Source organism: Podarcis cretensis, assembly GCF_951804945.1.
Source record: "Podarcis cretensis genome assembly, chromosome: 2".
Classification (NCBI taxonomy): domain Eukaryota; kingdom Metazoa; phylum Chordata; class Lepidosauria; order Squamata; family Lacertidae; genus Podarcis; species Podarcis cretensis.
In genome coordinates, this window is record NC_137171.1 from 32,719,364 (window position 1) to 32,739,003 (window position 19,640).

Below are 19,640 nucleotides of genomic sequence, written 5' to 3' on the forward strand. Positions count from 1 at the left end.
TATACTTCTGAGCTAAGTCAGAATTTCCCCCAAAAGAGAACTATCGTCAGCCAAGTATTGTCCTGAATTTGTGAACGGGACACAGAAGGGAAGTCATATTTGGCTCCTTCTTGTTTATATGAGTTGCCAACCTTTCGTTCTCTAAAGGCTTCTCTGCCTATCATATCAACGTACCTGTGAAAAAACCACACAGATTTTTTTCATGGAGAATCCCACCCATTCCAAGTAAATTTCTTAGTATTCCCAGGGTTTTAAACATTTTATTTTAGTTGAAAATGACTGTTAGATCTGGGCAAGTGTTTGCTTCTGGATCGATCAATGTGAACTTTTATTATACAATCACAGTACAGTGTTCAGTGCAAAAACAGTATCATTAAAACAAAAACAGAACACAAAATCTTAACCATTAATTATCCTGCAAAACAATGGTGCGTATTTGTTTTACTGCTAGAAGGAACCTGGCACTAAAGTTTTGTTTATATTATTTATTTTCCCATATTTTATTAATATATTTATGCCCCACCTTTCTTTTTTAAAAAGACTACTAGGCACCTTAAACAATATTGAATCATTAAAAAAACACAACCAAAATAGGGAAAGTGCACCTCTGGCAGAACCCCCTACAAACTGTCGAAATAGTGACTTGGTCCTACTGCACTAAAATATGTTAAGTAATGGGACAGGCCAGTAGTGATGAACTTGAGTGGTTTTCCCTTAGGAGAGCATTCCATGACTATAACGCCCCAGCTGAGAAACTGCTGCCCTGTGTGTCTGGCCATCATAATTCAGACAGCAAGCACTCTCCTGTTCCATTTTAAGAAGCAATCTGCAACATGGACTCTAAGAAACCTTAATTATATTACAAAATGTTCACATTGTAATAAAACTGGGGACAGCATTGGCAGATTACTCGGGAGACATAAATTTACCAAGTCCAATATTTCAAAAGGGCTGCTCTACATTGTATTTAGCTATTTTAGATTTACCGCTGTAGCCTGTTCTGCATCCGTTTAGAACTGCTTGTTTTTTTTTCTGGGCTCCAGCATTATCTCTTGACGCCTCGTACCTTCCTGTTTTGCAAGGAACTGGCTCGCTGCTTTAGTACGTTTGGATCAGTAGTATTAACAGATTTGTTTGCAGCGTACATCGCGCTAGGAATCTGCCACCAGGGAAGGCAGGGAAACTGACGATCCTTTTCAGTGGAAGCACAAGCAATAAAATGCAGAGAGATCTGGAGCTGGGATAGGTTGTGGTATAAAGTAGTGATCATGAGAAAGACTGCTTATATTTTAAATAGCAACCCGTATGAGCAAATGGGGAAAAAATTTAAAGTGTTCTGCAAGCTTGCAGGAGCGCGTGAATGTTCGCGTGCCGGACTGTTGGTAGGAACTAAATATCTAGGTCATTGTTGTCGCACTTAATAGAGTCCCCCTGCGAGAAGGAGGAAGCTGTATCCGCTCTAGACTATGCAATTAGGGAAAAATGGCCTTCAGAAATGTGAAACTGTTTGATTTATGAGCCATAGGTAGGAAACAGCCGCATATGAGTTTAAGATGAAAAAGGACTAAGGCGTGAGACTTTTCTTTCAGGACGGATCGGATTCTTCCTGCCTCTGATGGACTAGTTTTATAAGATGATCCGTCGTTCGCAGTAGGCGGCTCCATTCGACAATCCCAAAGTTTTACTGCAAAGATAATTTTGTAACATGAGCTCTGCAGCAGAGGAAAAAGAGCTTCAGGAGCGACTGAGAGAAGCCGCTGCTTTGGGGGATGTTGAAGAAGTTCAGCGATTGGTGGAATGTGGCGTCAGTGTGAACTCTCAAAACGAAATCAACGGCTGGTGAGCATTTAGCAAGTGAATTGCATCGGCAGCTTTTGGGCAGTACCATACGTATTGGCATTTTCAGAGAGCGGTGTGTGGTAGACTTGGTTACGGAGTTTGGAGTGATATTTTAAAAGTCTTTTTCTTCTTGCTATTCATCCATTCTAAAATTCCTAAAAGGAGGGTCAGACAATGCATTTGCTGTTACGTTTTATAGTGTTCAAAAGTTTATTTTAATCTTGTTAGCAGTGTCTACATCACACTGACGAGATCTGGTTGTCTGCTTGTTAGATCACAAGTGCCTTTCTCTTTTGTTGGCTTTTGTGAGGTGAATCTCACATTTTAGCAATTATATTCTTATATTTCTAAAAGTTCTCATAAAGTAAAAGTTATCATTTTTTTGTAATATAAATTGAATGTATGGCCACTGTGTTTTCTTTTCTTCTACTCTTGTTGGTTGGTCTTATGGAAATGTATTGTGATTTTGGTGTGACATGAAGTTGCCTTGGAAAGGGAAGGAGTGAATTAGTGAGATTTGCATGTGGCACAAAATTGTTTTGAGATTTGTTCAGAGTAGAAGAATATAGCAAAATTTTGTCAGAATGATACAATGATAGATAACTGCACACTGGAGAGAAAAAAACTAACAATATTAATGTAGTTATAAATTAATTGTTATTAATTAATATACCATCCTATACCCAGAGAATTATAGTACAGGACTGTACAGTAAACTATTGGCAATCTCAAAATCAGTATTTTATACTAAATATGTTAGAAAATACAGAAAATTTAACATTGGTTAGAGTTATACGACTTCGTTGACCATTTAACAAAGTCTAATACTGCAGTACAGTAGTCTCACAATCAACCATATGGTTCTGAAAGTGAATAGCTTTATAATGGAAATGGTTTTTATTGGTAATGATCTGTGACCTTTTCTAGCAGAAGTAATATTTAAAAAAGAATCTTGAGAGCACACTGAGATAAAATAAGTAGTAATGAACTAGGGTGACCAAGTGCCCTGCTTTAGAGAGGACAGGATTCTGTTTGAAGGTGTCCCCCTCTGTTTGAAGGGCTGTCAAGTCCAAGTCTGGTTTAAAGATGAACCTGAATAAAGGAGGGCAAGAGCTTTGACGTTACTCCATCAACAACTGGACATCAGACAAATGGGTCACTTGATTGTAGTTGTCTCATCTAGACTGAGATGCATTGTATATATTTTAAATTATAGTAATTATTCTAAACCTTCATCAATGCATATACGTTATCATATGCAAATCTATGTCCTTTTCAATTATGCCTGCATACTTTGTTGGCACTGCATAACTGGGCACTATTTGTTGAACTGGAAAAAGCGTTGAATTTACCGGTAGATTATAGAGACTTGGAATCAAATCCTTGCTCACTTAGGCATCTCACTGGATGGTCTTACACTCAGCATAACCTACTTTATTGGGTTGCTCTTAAGATAAAAATAGGATAACCTGATGTGTGCTGTCTTGAGCATCTTGGAAGAAGGAAGGTAGACAAATGCACTAAACAAAGAAATAGCAGTTTTGCAGGATAGTAGGGGGCCATGCTTGAAAAGGTCAACATCACTATAGGCTTGCCCACACTTCTGCTTGTGCTGTACCTAGAAAGCATGGGTCCAAGCGGTTTTCTAGACATGGGTTCAGTTTTCCCCTTGCCCTGCAGCAGGACGTGTAGATAAACCCTGAGTCTTGATTGGATGGTCCAGCTTCAGTTGCTTCAAAAGTGCAGAAGAATTACTTGCCCTCACTGGACATTGTTTGGAAAGGGGCAGGGTAATAAACCATGCAGAGTTGCAGGAGGAGGTCTCCTCTGCCCCACTGGAGCTTTAATTATCACCATTCCTCATATTTACATAGTCAATTAGTGTGTGTGGATCCTTTTGTAGTCACCCTGGTGCCATCTGCACACAACAGCAGACTATGGGAAACTCCCAAGGTTTGCAGACATACAAAAGGAAAAAGTTCTGTGCCTTTTTATCCAAATCACCCCAAATACACTAGACTTGAACACGAGAATTCTGTTTACGAAGGTATTGCCTGACTGTGGATTTGGGTATATGCAAGACTGCCTTTATCAATACAGTAGTTTGCTGTTACACTGAGATGTTGTTTGGAGGGGGAGGAAATAAATGTTTTGTATTTATACCTTGTCAACTTAAGTAAATTAGGTAATTGCATTAAATCAGTGAAATCCTTTCTGAAAATGGGTTTTGGTTTGTTTGTTTTTCCAGGAAGGTGAAATGTGCCTCAAATCTTAATTCAGTTGTTGTTGTTTTTAAGTGTGCCCCAGATATTGGAAGTTTAGAGTGTGGGCTCATCTCTTTGGCCTTGCTGCTAGAGAACTGCATGTGAAAGCTGTGAAACTAGAAGTACTGTAATGAACTTTGAAGCGCTGTGATTTGCAATAGGGAAGGATTCTGCCAGTAGGTGTCACTATAGGAATGTATAAGAAATATAAAAAATCTGTAAGACTAGCAAAACTGCTCAGCTTAAGGTAGGCTGTCATTATTTTTCAACGAATACAGTACATCAGTTTTTGTTTTTATTTAATGTAGTGTGTTTGCAACCCCCAAACTTAGCTGTTACATTTGCCTTGTGCAGGACTTGCTTGCATTGGGCCTGCAAACGGAACCATGCTCAAGTGGTATCGTACTTGCTACATGCTGGCGCTGATAAGGACGCTCTGACTGTTAAAGAAGAAACACCAGCCCAGTTAACATCAAAGAGGGAAATTAGGAAGATGCTGGGAGGTAAAATGATTGGTTGATACTAATAACTGTCAAGAATATTTTGGTGCCGAAGGGAATCCATAGTGATTCAATGAAGATGAAACAGTATGATCTTCCTGCCCTTGTAACGTTCTCCCCCAAGTCTCCTTTAATCCTTTCGCTAGAATCAGCATTGATGTGTACAGATTTGGAAAAAGGAAGACTGTAACCATCAAAAATTGATTGCTGAACTTTGACTTGGTTAAAAATGTAGCCCCTCGTTAATCCCAGGTGGGGATGTGCAGGGATAATTTTTGTGACATTTAATTTAATATCTAACTGCATAATAGAAGTATCAAATGATTGCATTTTATTATAGCGTTAGAAATGCTTAATATATTTTTATGTGCACATTGTAATTTTAACATGTACAGCTAGCTTAGCAGTGCTAGTTCTGTCTCTCTCTCCCCTGCCAGGTTACTCACCAATGTTTAGTTGGAAATTGCCTTTATTTAGAGCTATTCTTTATTTTGCAGTGGAAGATGCTGAGGAGCTTCCGGATGAGAAGAAAGATTCCGCCTTGCCCATTATCCCCAATTACTTGGCTAACCCACCTTTCCCTTATGTGTATAACTCCATGAGTAGCAGCACTACCAGCACCTCCGCTTCCTCTTTGAATGGAAGACTTTCCCCTTCCTTAGAACAGCACAGTGAAGACTGCCCCATTTCCTTAACTCAAGTTCAGGCACCTGGCACTACCATGTTGCAACATGAAAAGCTTTCCCCTCTGGGATCCAATGGGGACACGACAAGGGCAATGGCAGTGGAATCCCCAGAGCCTGCAGTCCAGAATGGTCATGGTCACCAGATGCCTCTTCCTCCAAACAGGACGCTCTCTTCCCCTGTTGCAGCTAAACAGCCTGAAACACAGCCACCAAATGGTTCCTGTGCTGGACCTGTCCCAACATTTCAGCCCTTTTTCTTCACCGGAACATTCCCCCTTAGTAACATGCAAGGTAACCTCAGCTGTTAAGCTTTCAAGATAGCTTAGTGCTGCCTTTTGGTGAAAACAATTAGAATAAAAACTGTGTGTAGATTGAACAGAAATTGGACAGGATAACAAATCAATTAGCGCAGTGTTTGGTTTGGTTTATAATCTTCCATGGTCAGAAGTCTCTTCCTAAATTTTCTGTCACTTCATACAACCTAGTGGTCAAGACAGTGATACCTAAATGAAATTCCCCAAAGTTTCTGGGGGCGTTTTCTAGCTGCCTGGGAAACAGTCGCATAAGCACTAATCAGACATTTGTCTGAAGGTGTACAGAAGAGGGAAGGCAGCCCTAACTAACCACTATGTGCATTAAATGTAATGTCTGGAAAATCTATGGGGAGATAAAACTGCGTTTAGGCCGTGTCTGCACAATTTATATATCTGTCAGACAGGCAGAGTCCTCGAATCACATGGGAAGAGCCTACATATGGCAATTATTTCCAGACATGTTATCAAATGTGCTTGGGTGAGCCCAATCATGATCACTGCCCCTAGGCACATTCATATGAGCGTTGAATAGTGCTAAATTATTCCCTCTCACACCAAACAGAGGATGGCCACTACTGTGGATTTACAGAACTCATACCCATTGCCTAATGATTATATAAGTGGCAGTACAGTCATACCTCGGGTTGAAGTAGCTTCGGGATAAGTACCGTATTTTTCGCCCTATAGGACGCACCGGCCCATAGGACGCACCTAGATTTGGGGGGGGGGAGAGGAAAAAAATTATTTCCCCCACCCACCCAGGCGCGGGGCTGGGGCGGGGGAAGCCCGAGCTTCCCCAGCCCCCAGAACGGGTCCCAGAGCGATACCGAAACTGCGCGCAGCTTCGGCATCGCTCTGGGAGCTTGCGCAACCTTTGGGAGCCCGGTGCAGCTTCGCGCTGGGCTCCGGGGGGTTGCGCGGAGCTGCGCCAATCCCGGGAGCGCAGGCAGCACCGACCCCTGTCGCTCACCAGGCTTCAGCAAAAGCCTGTATTCGCCCCATAGGACGCACACACATTTTCCCTTCATTTTTGGAGGGGAATAAGTGCGTCCTATAGGGCGAAAAATACGGTATTTTCGGGTTGCGCGCTGCAGCGACCCAGAAGTAACGGAGCGCGTTACTTCCGGGTTTCGCCGCTCGCACATGCGCAGATGGTCAAAATGACGTCATGCGCAGAAGCGCACGCGGGTCGCGTTCACTTCTGGATGCGAACAGGGCTCCAGAACGGATCCCGTTTGCATCCAGAGGTACCACCGTATATTTTAGTAGTAGAAATTGCTCCTTATGTTACTAAACTAAATGGATTCTTTATCCCCCCGCCAAATTAATTCACTGTTTTTGTTTGGCCTGTTGCAGATAAAGAAAAATAGATTTATTAAAGTTGTTATTACTGAGCTCTAAATGACAGTGTATCATCAGGAGTACCATAGATTTCTCTTTCCCCACAAACAATAATGCTTATTTGCCTTAATTGCTGTTGCTTAAATTGAATGCGTATCTAGGCATATTACCGAAGTAGTAGTATTTATTTCATTGTTTTGGGCCTTCAAAACCTTATTGAAACAACTTACAGTGCAAAAATACTTAAGGCTGGTTCTTTCTGCTAAAGGCAGAGATAGCATGGCCATGAGGAGGGTTATATCCATGCTTTTTCCCCCTGCTGCTGCTGCTAGGCAGCTCTGCATGCATCAAGCAATAGTTGACTTGGCCCACATTTTCTGATGGAGGTCCTGATACTCATGCAGGCCCCATGAGAGCAACCACCCGAAGCTGAACTGTGAAAAGATGCAGATTTGCTGTTACACCATGGGCCGTGTTTGATGACAGCAGAAATGTGTTTTATGGCTGCACCTGCATATTCAATGACCTTGTCAATTGCCTGCCCCCCCCCCCCGCCCAATCTCCCCAACTTGAGGGTTTCCTGTGATGGCAGGTTTGGTCTAACACGGACTGGGGAAGCTTTTTTAGCTTATTATCTTCTGGACCACATTCCAGTGGTGGGCAGGGTGTGGGGAAAAGTGGGAAGATCAATGAATGTAAATGCTACCTTTGTATAGTAGGTTAGTATCTACTCACACACACCTTGCTCTACGCAGACAGTTGAAGGAGACAGTGCAGCCAGGCAAATACACTTGAGGAAGGTTGCCGGGCTGAGGAGCATTCTGAGGCTCAGAGAGAGGTCTGGAGGGCTGAAGCTCTCCATCTCTAGTCCAGGAGCCTCATTGCTACTCCATGGCAAGCATCACATTGAAGTTGTTATTGTTATTATTATTTATTTATTAAATTTGTATACCGCCCTATACCCGCAAGTTGCAGGGCGGTTCACAAGTTAGAAAAAAGGGATTGCCAAAAGGGAAACAAGGCAACCTTTTGAAATTTAATTACTACCCAATAACATTTGCCAAGTGCTTATTATTAATGCTCCTAACAATTGTGGTTGTGTGTGTCTTTTAAAATTAGAACTGGTGCTTAAGGTCCGAGTTCAGAACCGTACTCTAAAAGAGAACGATTTCATTGAAATCGAACTGGATCGGCAAGAACTGACTTACAAAGAATTGCTCAGAGTAAGCTGCTGTGAGCTGGGGGTTAACCCGGAACACGTGGAGAAAATAAGGAAACTTCCAAATACAGTATTGAGAAAGGTAAGATCCTCATTCTGTCCTCGTTCCTCTGTTTCTTTTTTTATTCTTTTTCTTTTGCTGATGCCAGACCTGTAGAATGACACATGAAGCTAAATGCAGTCCAGTGGCTATATCTGATTCGTGTTTCATAACTTCCCAGGGTTTGAACCCTGAGGAAAGCAGCAAAGGCTGGAGACTTTTTGCTTGACCAGGGTTTTCACCTGACATACTGCATTTAGCCTGGGTTCTGCAGGCCTGTTTTATGCATTTAAGAGATTGTGTGGTGGGGTGCTTAAGATATCTGTATTATTTCCCGAGACTTTTAAATCAGAAGTACGGTAGTAGCATTTCAGCAGCGTAACTCTGCCTGGACAAGAATAGGTCACTTAAGTGTGTAGGCAATAGATTAATTGATGGGTCTTATTTCTCCCGCAGTGATCAGTTTAGATTTTGGAGTTCATATTTGACACTGGCATTTTGGTGCTAATGCTAATGTCAAATTTTGGTGCCAGAGCAGATTTCTGTATCAATAAGACTTTGTTATATTCTAAATATCAATTTAGAAAATCGGTGCAATGATGGAAATTGGATACTCCAATAAAAATGACTAAAAGTCAAAAGCACTGGGCGCAAAGATTCAGTGGAATCTCTCTCTGTGCTATGTTGAATTTTTGGTTGCATTTCATTGCTAATGAGTAGGACAACTGTGTTCCCACTCCAGGTCTTTTTAAAATTTCAGTCCATTCAGGAGGGAGTTTTGTGCGTGCAGAACGGCAGCAAGCCATGTGCAAACCTGCACTGCATGTTGCATGTTATGTGCAAGAGGATTTACCATCTGTGTAGTTTGATACTGGAAGTTCCTGTTCTCAGATGCTGGTATAGATATTCAAAGGGTTGGAGAAACATACACATCCAAATGCACACAATCTATATACTCTCATTTGCCCCTGCTCAGGGCAGGTGAAGATAAGGGTTTTCCATCCCCAAGTAATGTAATGGAAATGCTGTCCTGATACAACTTCTGAGGCCACTACGTGTGACTTTTCTTTCTGAGGTTCTTATTTAAGTAGGTTTGGCACATAGCTACATCTAGATGTGGGCCAATGGCTTTCAGCTGCGTACCTGAGAGCTGAAATTGGACCCAAAGTTATTCAGCATCACTGCTTCTGTGTCTCTGGCATTGGTTATACCAGCTTCTGATTCCTTTTGCAGTTGCAGTTTAGTATAACCCATAGGTTAGGACTGGGCAACACACACTATCTGTAAACCACATGGATTCAAAGTGTCCTAGAGTTTAGAGTTGGAAGGAAACTTGGACGTTTTTGGTCCAACCTCAATGTGCTGGATGCAGCTACAGCATCCCTGACAGATGGCCATGTGATGCTTGGTGTGCCATGCATGTTAGAATCTTGACAATTCAAGGAATTGAGTTGTCTCCCTGGATTCTCCCTGAGGCCAGTACAAGATGCTAACTTCAGAATTTGCAGGTCAGAATAGTTTAAGTTTTTTCTGTCTTCCATACAATAACTTATTTGCACAACTGCTGGGCACATCACCTCCGTGCTAGCTAACGGTGAGCTGCTGTAGCCACACGCATGGCCAATCTTCTTGCCTACCAGCTGTAGTATCTCCTGTTGCAGTCCGAATGCCCAGCTCGCTCACTCTTTTCCTAGATTTTTTGTTTCGGGTGCTCCACCCCACATAAACATTTGCTTTGAGTTAAGTGCACTGATTTCCCCTCTGTTGTGTTTGCAGTTCAGATTGTAAAATCTTAGCGCACTCATCATTGCTTTTTCCAAGCTGTTAATAAAAATGCTCACTAGTGCTGGTCCAGGGCAGATCCCTGTGGAATGTCATTTAGTAGTTTTTTTTTTTAAATAATTTTTATTAACTGGCCAATCACATCAAATTAAATCACATCATATAAATTCCGAATTACAAAGCCAAATTTTTAAATTTTGTTGGGGGAACCCATACTTCAAGATCCAAAGGGGAATTCAGATCATCTTCTTATTACTGCGTTAATGTCCAAATCAGTCCCAATCAGTCCAAACAAAGTTCATAATTCTATCCAGTCTTATCTTGGTGTTGCCACATCATATCTTGTTCGTATAATTTCTCTTTTTCCTTTATGATCTCTTCTGTTAGTCTCCTTAAGCCGATAGCAAGTGTAATAATCCTGTGTGGATTTCCCGTTCCTTCACTAAGTCCAGATGGTTTCCATATATCTCCTTCGTAGATAACATCACTTTATCCATCGTAAATTTTGGCATTTGTGGCTCTTAAGTCCCACCGAGGAGTTGATTCACGATATGTAAACAACTCTATTTCTCTCTTTCTCCTCCCAGACCCAAGAGCTCCCACAATGCCTCACAAAATGGCGAACGGCATTTTTTCCTGACTGCGTCACTCCAAAACTCTTAGCTTTCCAGCTTCATCTTGAAACATTGCTTTGGATCGAAAGTTTATCTCCACACAGCCTTAAATCCACAGCTTAAGTCCTTAATTTCTGACTCATTAGGGGAGGGGGATTCTTGTTAAATCACATAAAAAGGTAGAGGCAGGTTTTTCCCCCCTCCCCCCTCAGTCATTACCGTATCTTGACGTTCTTCTCGTATTTTATTGTTGTCTTGTTATCAGAGATCTCTTCTGTCAGCAGTATTTACTCCCCTTTTTCCTTGATGTATGTGCAATTAATCATGTCCAAATTATTTCTTTTAAAGATCATTGCAACCAGCGGCGCGAATCGGGGACGGCGTCGAGGAGTGCCGAAAATCCCACAGGAGGGCTTTGTGCCTAGTGCCCCCACCCCCACAAATTCGGGGGTGGTATAGGGCACAGCAGGCAAGGGCCGTCCCCCCCATAATCCTGGGGGGGTTAAGGAGGCTAATTACCCCCATCATAGCCTCCAAATTACCTCGTGTGGGTCGGAGAGATGTTATTGTCAGCCATCTTCCGATGCGCCACCTAGTGGCCCCCTGTGGAATGTCATTTAGCTCCCCAATTCAAACAATAGCAATCCACTAATAGCTACTCTGGCTGAAATCCACAGCATGCTGGAACATCTTGTGTGTAGCTTCCCAGCCAAAAGTACACCTGCCTCATGGCAGCATGTTCCAATTCACCCTTCTCCAATTTACTTGTAAGAGTAGCATATGGAACATTATCAAAAGCCCTGCTGGAATTGAGATATTTTATCCATTTAGTTCCTTTTACTAAAGCCAACTATCCTGCTGGAGTAATAACCCAGGCTGGCTTTCATTTTCTCAAAAATATTGGCAGCTAATAACCAAGACCCATTCCTTCAGATATTTATTATAATTTATGATTATTCAAGCTTTCATACTATGTTCAGGGTAATTATAACGGTATCATCTTCCCCCAACCTGCATTTACAGATACTACAGTTCTTACACCAACATTTCTTGACGTCAGTGGGACTATCCTGCAGTACACATGTTGCCCACAGCAGTCTTCATAAGCATCCAATCCCTTGTGAACGTTTCATATCTGTAGTTTTAAACCTTATGTTTTAAATAAAGAACGCCTTCTGAAAAGAGATGCTTAAAAAGAAAAAGCCCTCTTAGAATTGGAATCTCTGCCTGCCCTCCTCATCATGATAGAATGAGTGGACTTTTCCTGTGCAAATAATACAAGATCAAGATATTCCCGCGCTATTCACTAGTCACCATAACCCAGGCAAGTCCAAAGTCCGTTTTGGGGGCCTAATCCAGCCCGCTGGTCAGTTTAATCCGGCTGTGATCCACTTTAGTGCTAGGTGATCAAATAGGAAGCACTGCCTTTCTCCCCATTTTACAATGTGGTACTGTCTGCTTTATTTTTGTAGCCTGGCATGGTGGACTTAATTTTGTTGATGTAGATGTTTCAAATACCTGTGCTCTCAGTTGCTCTAGCCAAGCTGAACTGAATTGGAGCACAAATCCTCTTAAAGGCTCTGGCTCACAATCCAGTTATACAGATGTAGCCCTGGTCAAATCAATCAACTCTAGCCCCCGCTGCCTCCTCTGGAACATCTGATTGGCATTCTCGCTGATTTCCTGATAGGACAACGTATATGGAGTCCCAACAGGAGGGGAACTGCATTCATATTGATAACCCTTAGCTGGTTCAAAGTACTTTGCCAGCAAGCAACATTGTCAGAATAGGCATTTTAGCTTGGACTTTTTTTTTTAAAGCAAAACTCATTCCAGGTCTCTAAAGGGAACTTTTCATTTATCTGTTTAGAAAACTTTTTGAACAGTTCAATTTTTTAAAAAGTGAGTGGTGTACATAGAATAATATAAAATAATAATATTCACACTCTGTGGCAAGGATATAGCACAAATTATGCACTCATTCTCCTTCACACATGCTGATAAAAACATAGTTGGAGAAGGCACACTTTCTCCTATTTAATGCAAATAGATTTGGATAGAAAATAAAGGCTTCACTTGAACAATAGCTGCCCACAAGCATTAACTCCCTGTTGTACTCTGTTTGAGCTTATGTCTCTCTGGCAAACTAAGGCTGTAATCCTATGCACAGCTGCCTGTAAGTAACTTTCAATGTGTACCATAATACTTATTTATGAGAAAGCATGCATAAGTTTGCACTGATAGTCTGAAAATCCATTTTTGCAGCATTAAAAGTGGCAACCCTTTGGTTTGCCGTATTTCTAGAAGACTCAAGCTATAGCATAAGAAATTTCTTAATCTCTTAGCAATCTCAATGTAAAGACCCTCACAGAGCAGAGGCTGGCAAGAACACATGGAGAATAAAGTCATAGGTCCAAGAATAAAACATTGGGTTGGATCCAAACTGTTTGTTGAAGATAACTCCCGTTGATTTCAATATCAACTATGATTGATTTTTCACGCTGGTTTCAATGGGACAACTGCAACTAAATTGCTCTGGATCTATCATCAACAATAATCATTTATAAAACACGGCTAACGAGTCCTACCACCAGAACCCCTACAAGTACTTCTGCTAGCACAACAAGGCTTTCCCCCCATCTGCACTCCCTATAACCCCACAAATAGGCAGGGGATGTTGGGAGAACACCTGAAACAGCATGCCAGCAGAGGAGAGGGCAGATTTCTCTGTCAGCACAAGTATTTCTGTTTGCCTGATGAAACAACTTCTTAGTGCTATGTTGAGTTCATCCCTTAAAATCTACTAAGTGCTGTGTACAAATTAAAAGGAAGACAGTCTCTGTTGGTAGGCTTACAGTCTAAAAGACACAGCACAAAAGGAAATGGGGATGGGAAGGGCAGAGCATACAAACTCAAAACACCATTTCTTAAAGTTAACGAAGTTCTTAATAATGATCAGCTTGAATGAAAACAGCTCAAGGAAGAGAGGAACCAAAAGGGCAACTGGTCTCTCAGTCCGGGCAATGGCGGGGATCCTGTTGTCCAGTTTCTCTTTCCTGCAGTCAGTTGGAACATCAAAATTAAATATGCAAGATGTAGTGCAACACAAAGGTGAGCCGAAATCGTTGCATCATTTGGACTAGCATGCCTCATAATAGTATAGACATGGTTTTTAATTTATTGTGTTTATTTCTTTCAGGACAAAGATGTATCAAGGCTTCAGGATTTCCAAGAACTGGAGCTGGTTTTGACGATGAGTGATAATGACTTTCTGTTTAGAAATGCTGCACCAACGTTAACTGAAAGGCCTTGTTACAATAAGAAAGCATCAAAGTTGACTTACTAGCTATTCAAATGAAAAACCTGTCACTAGTATTTAACAGTCAAACCTAGGATTTTGCAAGGGCTTTAACCTCAGATTCTACTTTACCTTGGAAGACAGAGTTAACCTATAAAGCACACTTACTTGGAAGCAAGTTCTGCCGAAAACATTTGGGCTTGTTCCTACTTAAGTGTCTGTAGGATTAGAATGTCCACTTAGAGTGTCTGCAGTTAATTTTTGAGTAACCTGGCAGTGAAGTAATGTTTTTGGATAGGATACTAAGGAGCAACAGATTATTGCCTCTCTCTTCATGCAGCAGTGTTTCTTGCTAGGAAATCATTACATCTCTGAACACTGCAGAGTTAGAAGCTCTCAGGGAAAGACTTAAATTAAATTGCTCTAATAATTGCTACTTATTAAAAAGAGCAGGAGCACTTACGTTGAAGGAGAGAACCCGGAACACATTTAACACTTGTAATTGGATACTTAGCATGCAGAGACTCCTAGTATAACCAGTGTTCAAATGTGTTAGCTTGAGAATAAGCTACTTTTGCAGGAGAAAGGGTAAGAGGAAGAAGAAGAAATCTCAAACAGTAGTTACACTGGCCTAGTGCAGGAGTGGCTATCCTGTGGCTCTGCAGTTGTTGTTTGACTTCAGTTCCCATCACCCCTGCCTGTTGACTTATCTAGCTTGGACTGATGGGATTTCGAGTCCAAGAGTATCTGGAGGGTCACAGGTTAGTCACTTTGGCAAAGTGTTTCAAACTAAAGCTAATACAGCATCCTTTGGAGAATGGCATGTTGCAAAACGTAAGCGGGATATATCTCACCACTTACGCATGTCACGAGGAATGTCAGGGTTGTTAGAGGCAGAACGGTAGCCTAAGATGGTCCCCCTAGCCTCACTGCTACTAATGGGACAAGCCACCTGTAAGCTTCCACAAGGGGAGAGGTCTGTACAGTCTGGAACTGACAAGCAGGAAACGACTCTCCTCCCCATCCCATCTCCCAGTGGTACGTTGTGGCCTGGGAGACTGGACCAGTAAGGTCCAGATGCCCATTCCTTTGGGGAGGAAGGCTTAAGACTTCTGACACTTTATTTGGCTGAGTTAAAACCGTCACCAAGTGGCTAAATCAGCTGTGATTTCTTCAAGATGGTGCTCAGGTCAAATATTTGAACATATTTACCGTGTTAACCCAAGCTGTAAATATGTTGACCGAAACCATTAGGGTGTGTGTCTAACTCATTATTGCTTGCCAGTAAACAATACAGAATGGCTGGTAGTATCTGGTGATGGCTGGGGATATTATTATTATTATTATTATTACTGGAGAGGCTTCCAGAAGGATTATTAAGAATGCAACTTCACTCCAGAGCCTGATGCCACACATGAAACGAGCACAACCCCCCTTAGCCTCTTATCCTAATTATCCTCTGATCTTGAAACTATTAACTATTTAAAGGAAAGTAATCTTGTAGCATTTTAAATAGCAAAAAATATTTTTAATACCAAGATAAATTAGTAAGGAAATCTTGGCATTTCTATGCATTTCTGACAGACTTGCTTGCATCTCATATAGGCATGTCCAGCTTTTCATCTTCTTGCTAGTTCACTTTCTGTATAAATAGTCTGCTATCAAGTTCTAGAATTAAAGAGTCTGCAAAAGCATGGAACATAACATTTTTGAATAAAATATAATATACCTAGTTTTAGGATTATGTGTACTAGTGAAGGGATCTCAGTTACTCTAACTGCAGCACAATGAGTATGTGCTTCAAGTTGGTTGGACTACCCAGCTAGATGAATTAATTAACAGAAAAATATTCAGCTGCTGATTTCAGTGCCCCCATGTCAGGCTCCTAAGCTTCAGATTGGGGCAAACGCTCATGTGCTCTGTAACCCTAGTTTCGAGCCATGGCTTTCTAAGCAATGGCCCTGACCGATATTACAGAATTACGAGCAGCTTTGAAGGGAAATTTATGCCCACAGTAATGCACTTGGAATGGGTGGTATTCAGCAACTTCCACTTGCTGAATGGGACTTTCCCCACTCCCCTCCACCAGATGTGCTCTAGAGGGAAAGGTCATTTTTCTGGAATGAAGGTCCATCACGTGGATTGTAGCGCCACCGGTTATCCAAACGCCAGAAATGCACTCAGAATTGCAAGTAGTAGGTGTGCCATAGTCCTCCTCAAGCTCAGAGAAGAAAAATGCACAGAGGACAAGCTGCTACAAACTGCTTCTTCAAGAAAATAACAGGAGAGTGCATATAAATGGTCTTAACAGAAAATATTTGAAGAATGCAAGCAAGATAATTGAAGCAAACACAGAGGAAACCCTTCCATGGATTAGGTAGCCACTCAGAAGCATATAGATAGGGAGAGGAGGCTGTGATGGAACTTCATCTCAGAGAAGTGTCCTTCAGGTAAGGAACCAATATTCCCTTCTCCATGTGAAAGATGCAAAACCCTTTTTTGGGGGTGGGGTTGAGGAAAAGTGATGGACTACAAAAGGATCTGACAGAGCAGGTCCCTTCAGAAAACACTGTAGAAAAGGATGAGAACCAATGGAGGAGGATGTTTAGGTGGCCAGGACTGAAGAAATGGCACAAACTAAAGTGACCTGATGAGGTGAACTTTGGCATGGAGGAGAGACAACAGACTGCAGCGGCTGGGGAAGGCAGACATTGGCAGCTGGGGACCACAAAAAATAAACAGCAGGGTTGGGAGAGCAAACAGCTGTGGCCAGGGAGAGCAAGTGGTTGTGGCCAGGAAGCTGTGGCTGGAAAGGGAAATTGGCAGTAGCCAGGTGAATAGATGGCAGCGACTGGAGGGAAAAAAGGGAAAAGAAAAGAAAAATCTACTGGAAAAGAGGGAAGCAGGAGGAAAACTGGAGACAGAAGAATCAAAGGACAGAAAATGGGGTTTTTTGAGGGGGAATCACAGGAAACAACGGAAGATGAAGGTTAGTAAAGACACATGGAAAGTCATGGAGGTGAAGCTAGGAAAGACGACAGCTTCAGATGTTAGGTAGGAAATAGACTAGGGTTGAGGAGGGCTAAGCCACACCTACTTTGTGTAACTTTGTGAGTAGCCTACCTTCAGATGGCTGGTGGTGTGATGGACCTTCATGCTCTTTTTAGATGCTTTAAACTCTGTTCTGTGCACTTGCAAATTCCAGAAACCTGGATCTTATTTTGCTTTTCCAAGAGACCCATTTATCGCAACGGGATGCAAAGATTGATGCCACTAAGTGGGTCATCATTGCTTTGCATTATTTGCCAGGGGCAAACTCTGTGAGCGGAGCATCTAGCAGCATATTAAGCCCCTTCCTCAGTCCTGTAGTTCCCAGGATAACTCATCCGTAGCTTACTATTCAAACGCTATATTTTTCATCTCCTTAACTCGGATCTTTTGACAAAGGAATTTAATGTCATTCAGCTTCAGTGGCCCACACTGGTCACATGTCCTAGTTAAGCTACGGCTTAAAAGCTTCACTGTGATTAATGGGTTGTACCCAGTGGTTGCACAAATGGAAAGCAGCTTTTTTCAGCCTGAGGGCCACAATCCCTTCTGTGGGAGCCACATACCAATGGTGGGAGGAGCCAGGGGCAAAAGTGGGTGGTGCAATGAATGCGGAAGCACAGTTCAAGGAGACATCCAGAGAAGGGTGGGGCCTGGGGGAAGGTGGTGGTATGAGTTTTCCAAGGGTCCCAGGCCTAAACAATACATGGTTTACCTGAATTATTCCAAGTAACACTATTCCTGTCATTAAATGCCTGGGTAGATACCATAATATTTCAGTGCAATTATAACTGACAGGTAAAGCTGTTATTTGACTAAAACATTTAACTGTTTAATAGCTAACAAATTTAAGCTACCTTATGCTGAAGACAACCTTCTGAACTTCTATATCCCTTTAAACAGTGGCCAAATTGAGTCATCGGCTCCTTGCAGGAGCCAAGAAACCCAGACTCAGATCTTTAGGCTTAATATCCCTGGTGACCGCGGGTCACAGCTCCACAGAGGAAACAAAGTGTTTTGTGACAATCCAGGATAGTTAGCACGGGTCTAACATGTTCGCACAGTGCCGTCTCAAGGTAACAATTCCAGCATAAGACTCACTGAAACTTTATAGTGCAAGCAAGCTTTTGGTTGTCACAAGTCATTTCATTGCCTAATTGTAGAGAGCTAAGATATCCCTCTGCCTCATCCAGGGCTTAATGCACTGACATGGCCAATGCCACCTGGAATGTGAATTTTGAACTCCTGTAGGCCTTAAAACATTAGCACAGGGTTTAGAAAATGCTTACTTTCAATGGAGCACTGTGGCAACACATTATTTTTGTGGTACAGCCGAAGTCAGAGTCTGCCAATGTGGCACTAGTGGGCCCCACTATACCTGCCAACACCTCCTATGGGTCCCCAAAAGTTCTCAGTAAATAGTCCCTCAAAAATCCACAATGCGTGAAAGACTGTTTGCTCTTCCTGCTCAGTTCCTATTTGCACCGAATCAGCCTGTCCTATATTTAAACATCACCCCCTTAAGCATGCCCACATTTCACCCAGTTCCAAGATTGGACACCCCATCTCTCTTCAATTCTGAACAGAGGAGTGGCTCATTCTGTGCGTGAGGTGGCTGATATAGGAGCCACTGATGGGGGAGATGGAGCAGGGGGCATCTCTGCAACATTTTGTGGTCCAAACTTGTTATGCCCTTTTTGATGCAACTGCCACTTGGTGTTATGCCACATTCCCACGGCGATCTTGTTGCGACTAGTACCCATGTCGCTTTCTAAAAATTCCAAATGTGCCCACTGGTCCAAAAGGTTGCCGCCCCCTGACCCAAGTGCTGGAGACAAAGCCATTGGCAGCATATTATATTGCTGTGACTCCTTGTTAGGGTTTATTCAGTCTTGCCATAAAATAAATGCATTGATATAAATGAAAATATCGCCACTGACCGTGTTCCAGTGTATCCAAATTTCCTGACAGGTGCCAGGTCAGGATTTGCACAACATATTTAAGGTGGCAATTCTCCCCATCCCCTTTTGATTTTAATTTTTAAGTGTGTGCCTAAAATCAACACACACCGTCAGCTTCTCTGGAAGTGCTTGAAGGGAAATGTGCTTTTGTGCTAGAAGACTTGGGAACAAGGTTCTTAGAAGAGGAAGGCCACAATCCAATATGAAGTCAGCGGGTGTGCCCCAGACTGCTGGATCATGGCTGAAATGCCTTTGGGCTTTTCATTGAGAAGCAGATATCCACAGGCATCCACAGGTATCTAGTATGTGGGTAAACAAATTGACATGCTCTATTGATTAGCCATAGTATTAATTAACATATTACAAGTCTGTTGATGATACTGCACAGTTGCTGGCATCTTTCTATGCACTCAGAGGATTATTTTTATATTGTATAACTTATGCAATTTATAACAGAGGATTTTATTAGTGTTACTAACCAAATTATTAACCTAATAACAACTGTGTGGTACTTTATGATATCAGTGGAAATAAAGGATTCAGAACTTCATTACTACACTGAAAAAAAAACATGGTTATAATGAAGAATTAACCAAATGATTTATGTTTGAGTTTCTTATTTCCTGTATGTTGTGCCCTTTTTACAATTAATAAAAGTTTGTTGCTTTTAAAATGGGAGATTTTGGTTTGTTTTTAAATATTTCTCTCTCAAAAGGTGCTCGTTGTAAGCTTTC

At 41.9% G+C, this 19,640-nt stretch overlaps 1 protein-coding gene across 1 annotated transcript; it reads left to right on the top strand.

Annotated features, from left to right (window-relative positions):
• The first annotated feature begins 1,072 nt into the window (after nt 1–1,072).
• Nucleotides 1,073–19,584, top strand: ANKRD40 (ankyrin repeat domain 40). Its single transcript, XM_079967476.1, has 5 exons — nt 1,073–1,839; nt 4,458–4,606; nt 5,101–5,580; nt 8,064–8,245; nt 13,799–19,584. The coding sequence occupies exons 1-5, from the start codon at nt 1,706–1,708 to the stop codon at nt 13,943–13,945; spliced, it is 1,092 nt and encodes a 363-aa protein (XP_079823602.1). The 5' UTR covers nt 1,073–1,705; the 3' UTR covers nt 13,946–19,584.
• Nucleotides 19,585–19,640: the final 56 nt, after the last annotated feature.

Bases quoted from the DNA above. Each gene is read 5' to 3' on its own strand.
- ANKRD40 (XM_079967476.1), top strand. From the start codon at position 1,706: ATGAGCTCTGCAGCAGAGGAAAAAGAGCTTCAGGAGCGACTGAGAGAA. The intron at 4,607-5,100 runs GTAAAATGATTG...TTTATTTTGCAG, and splicing joins AATTAGGAAGATGCTGGGAG to TGGAAGATGCTGAGGAGCTT. The intron at 5,581-8,063 runs GTAACCTCAGCT...TTTTAAAATTAG, and splicing joins CCCCCTTAGTAACATGCAAG to AACTGGTGCTTAAGGTCCGA.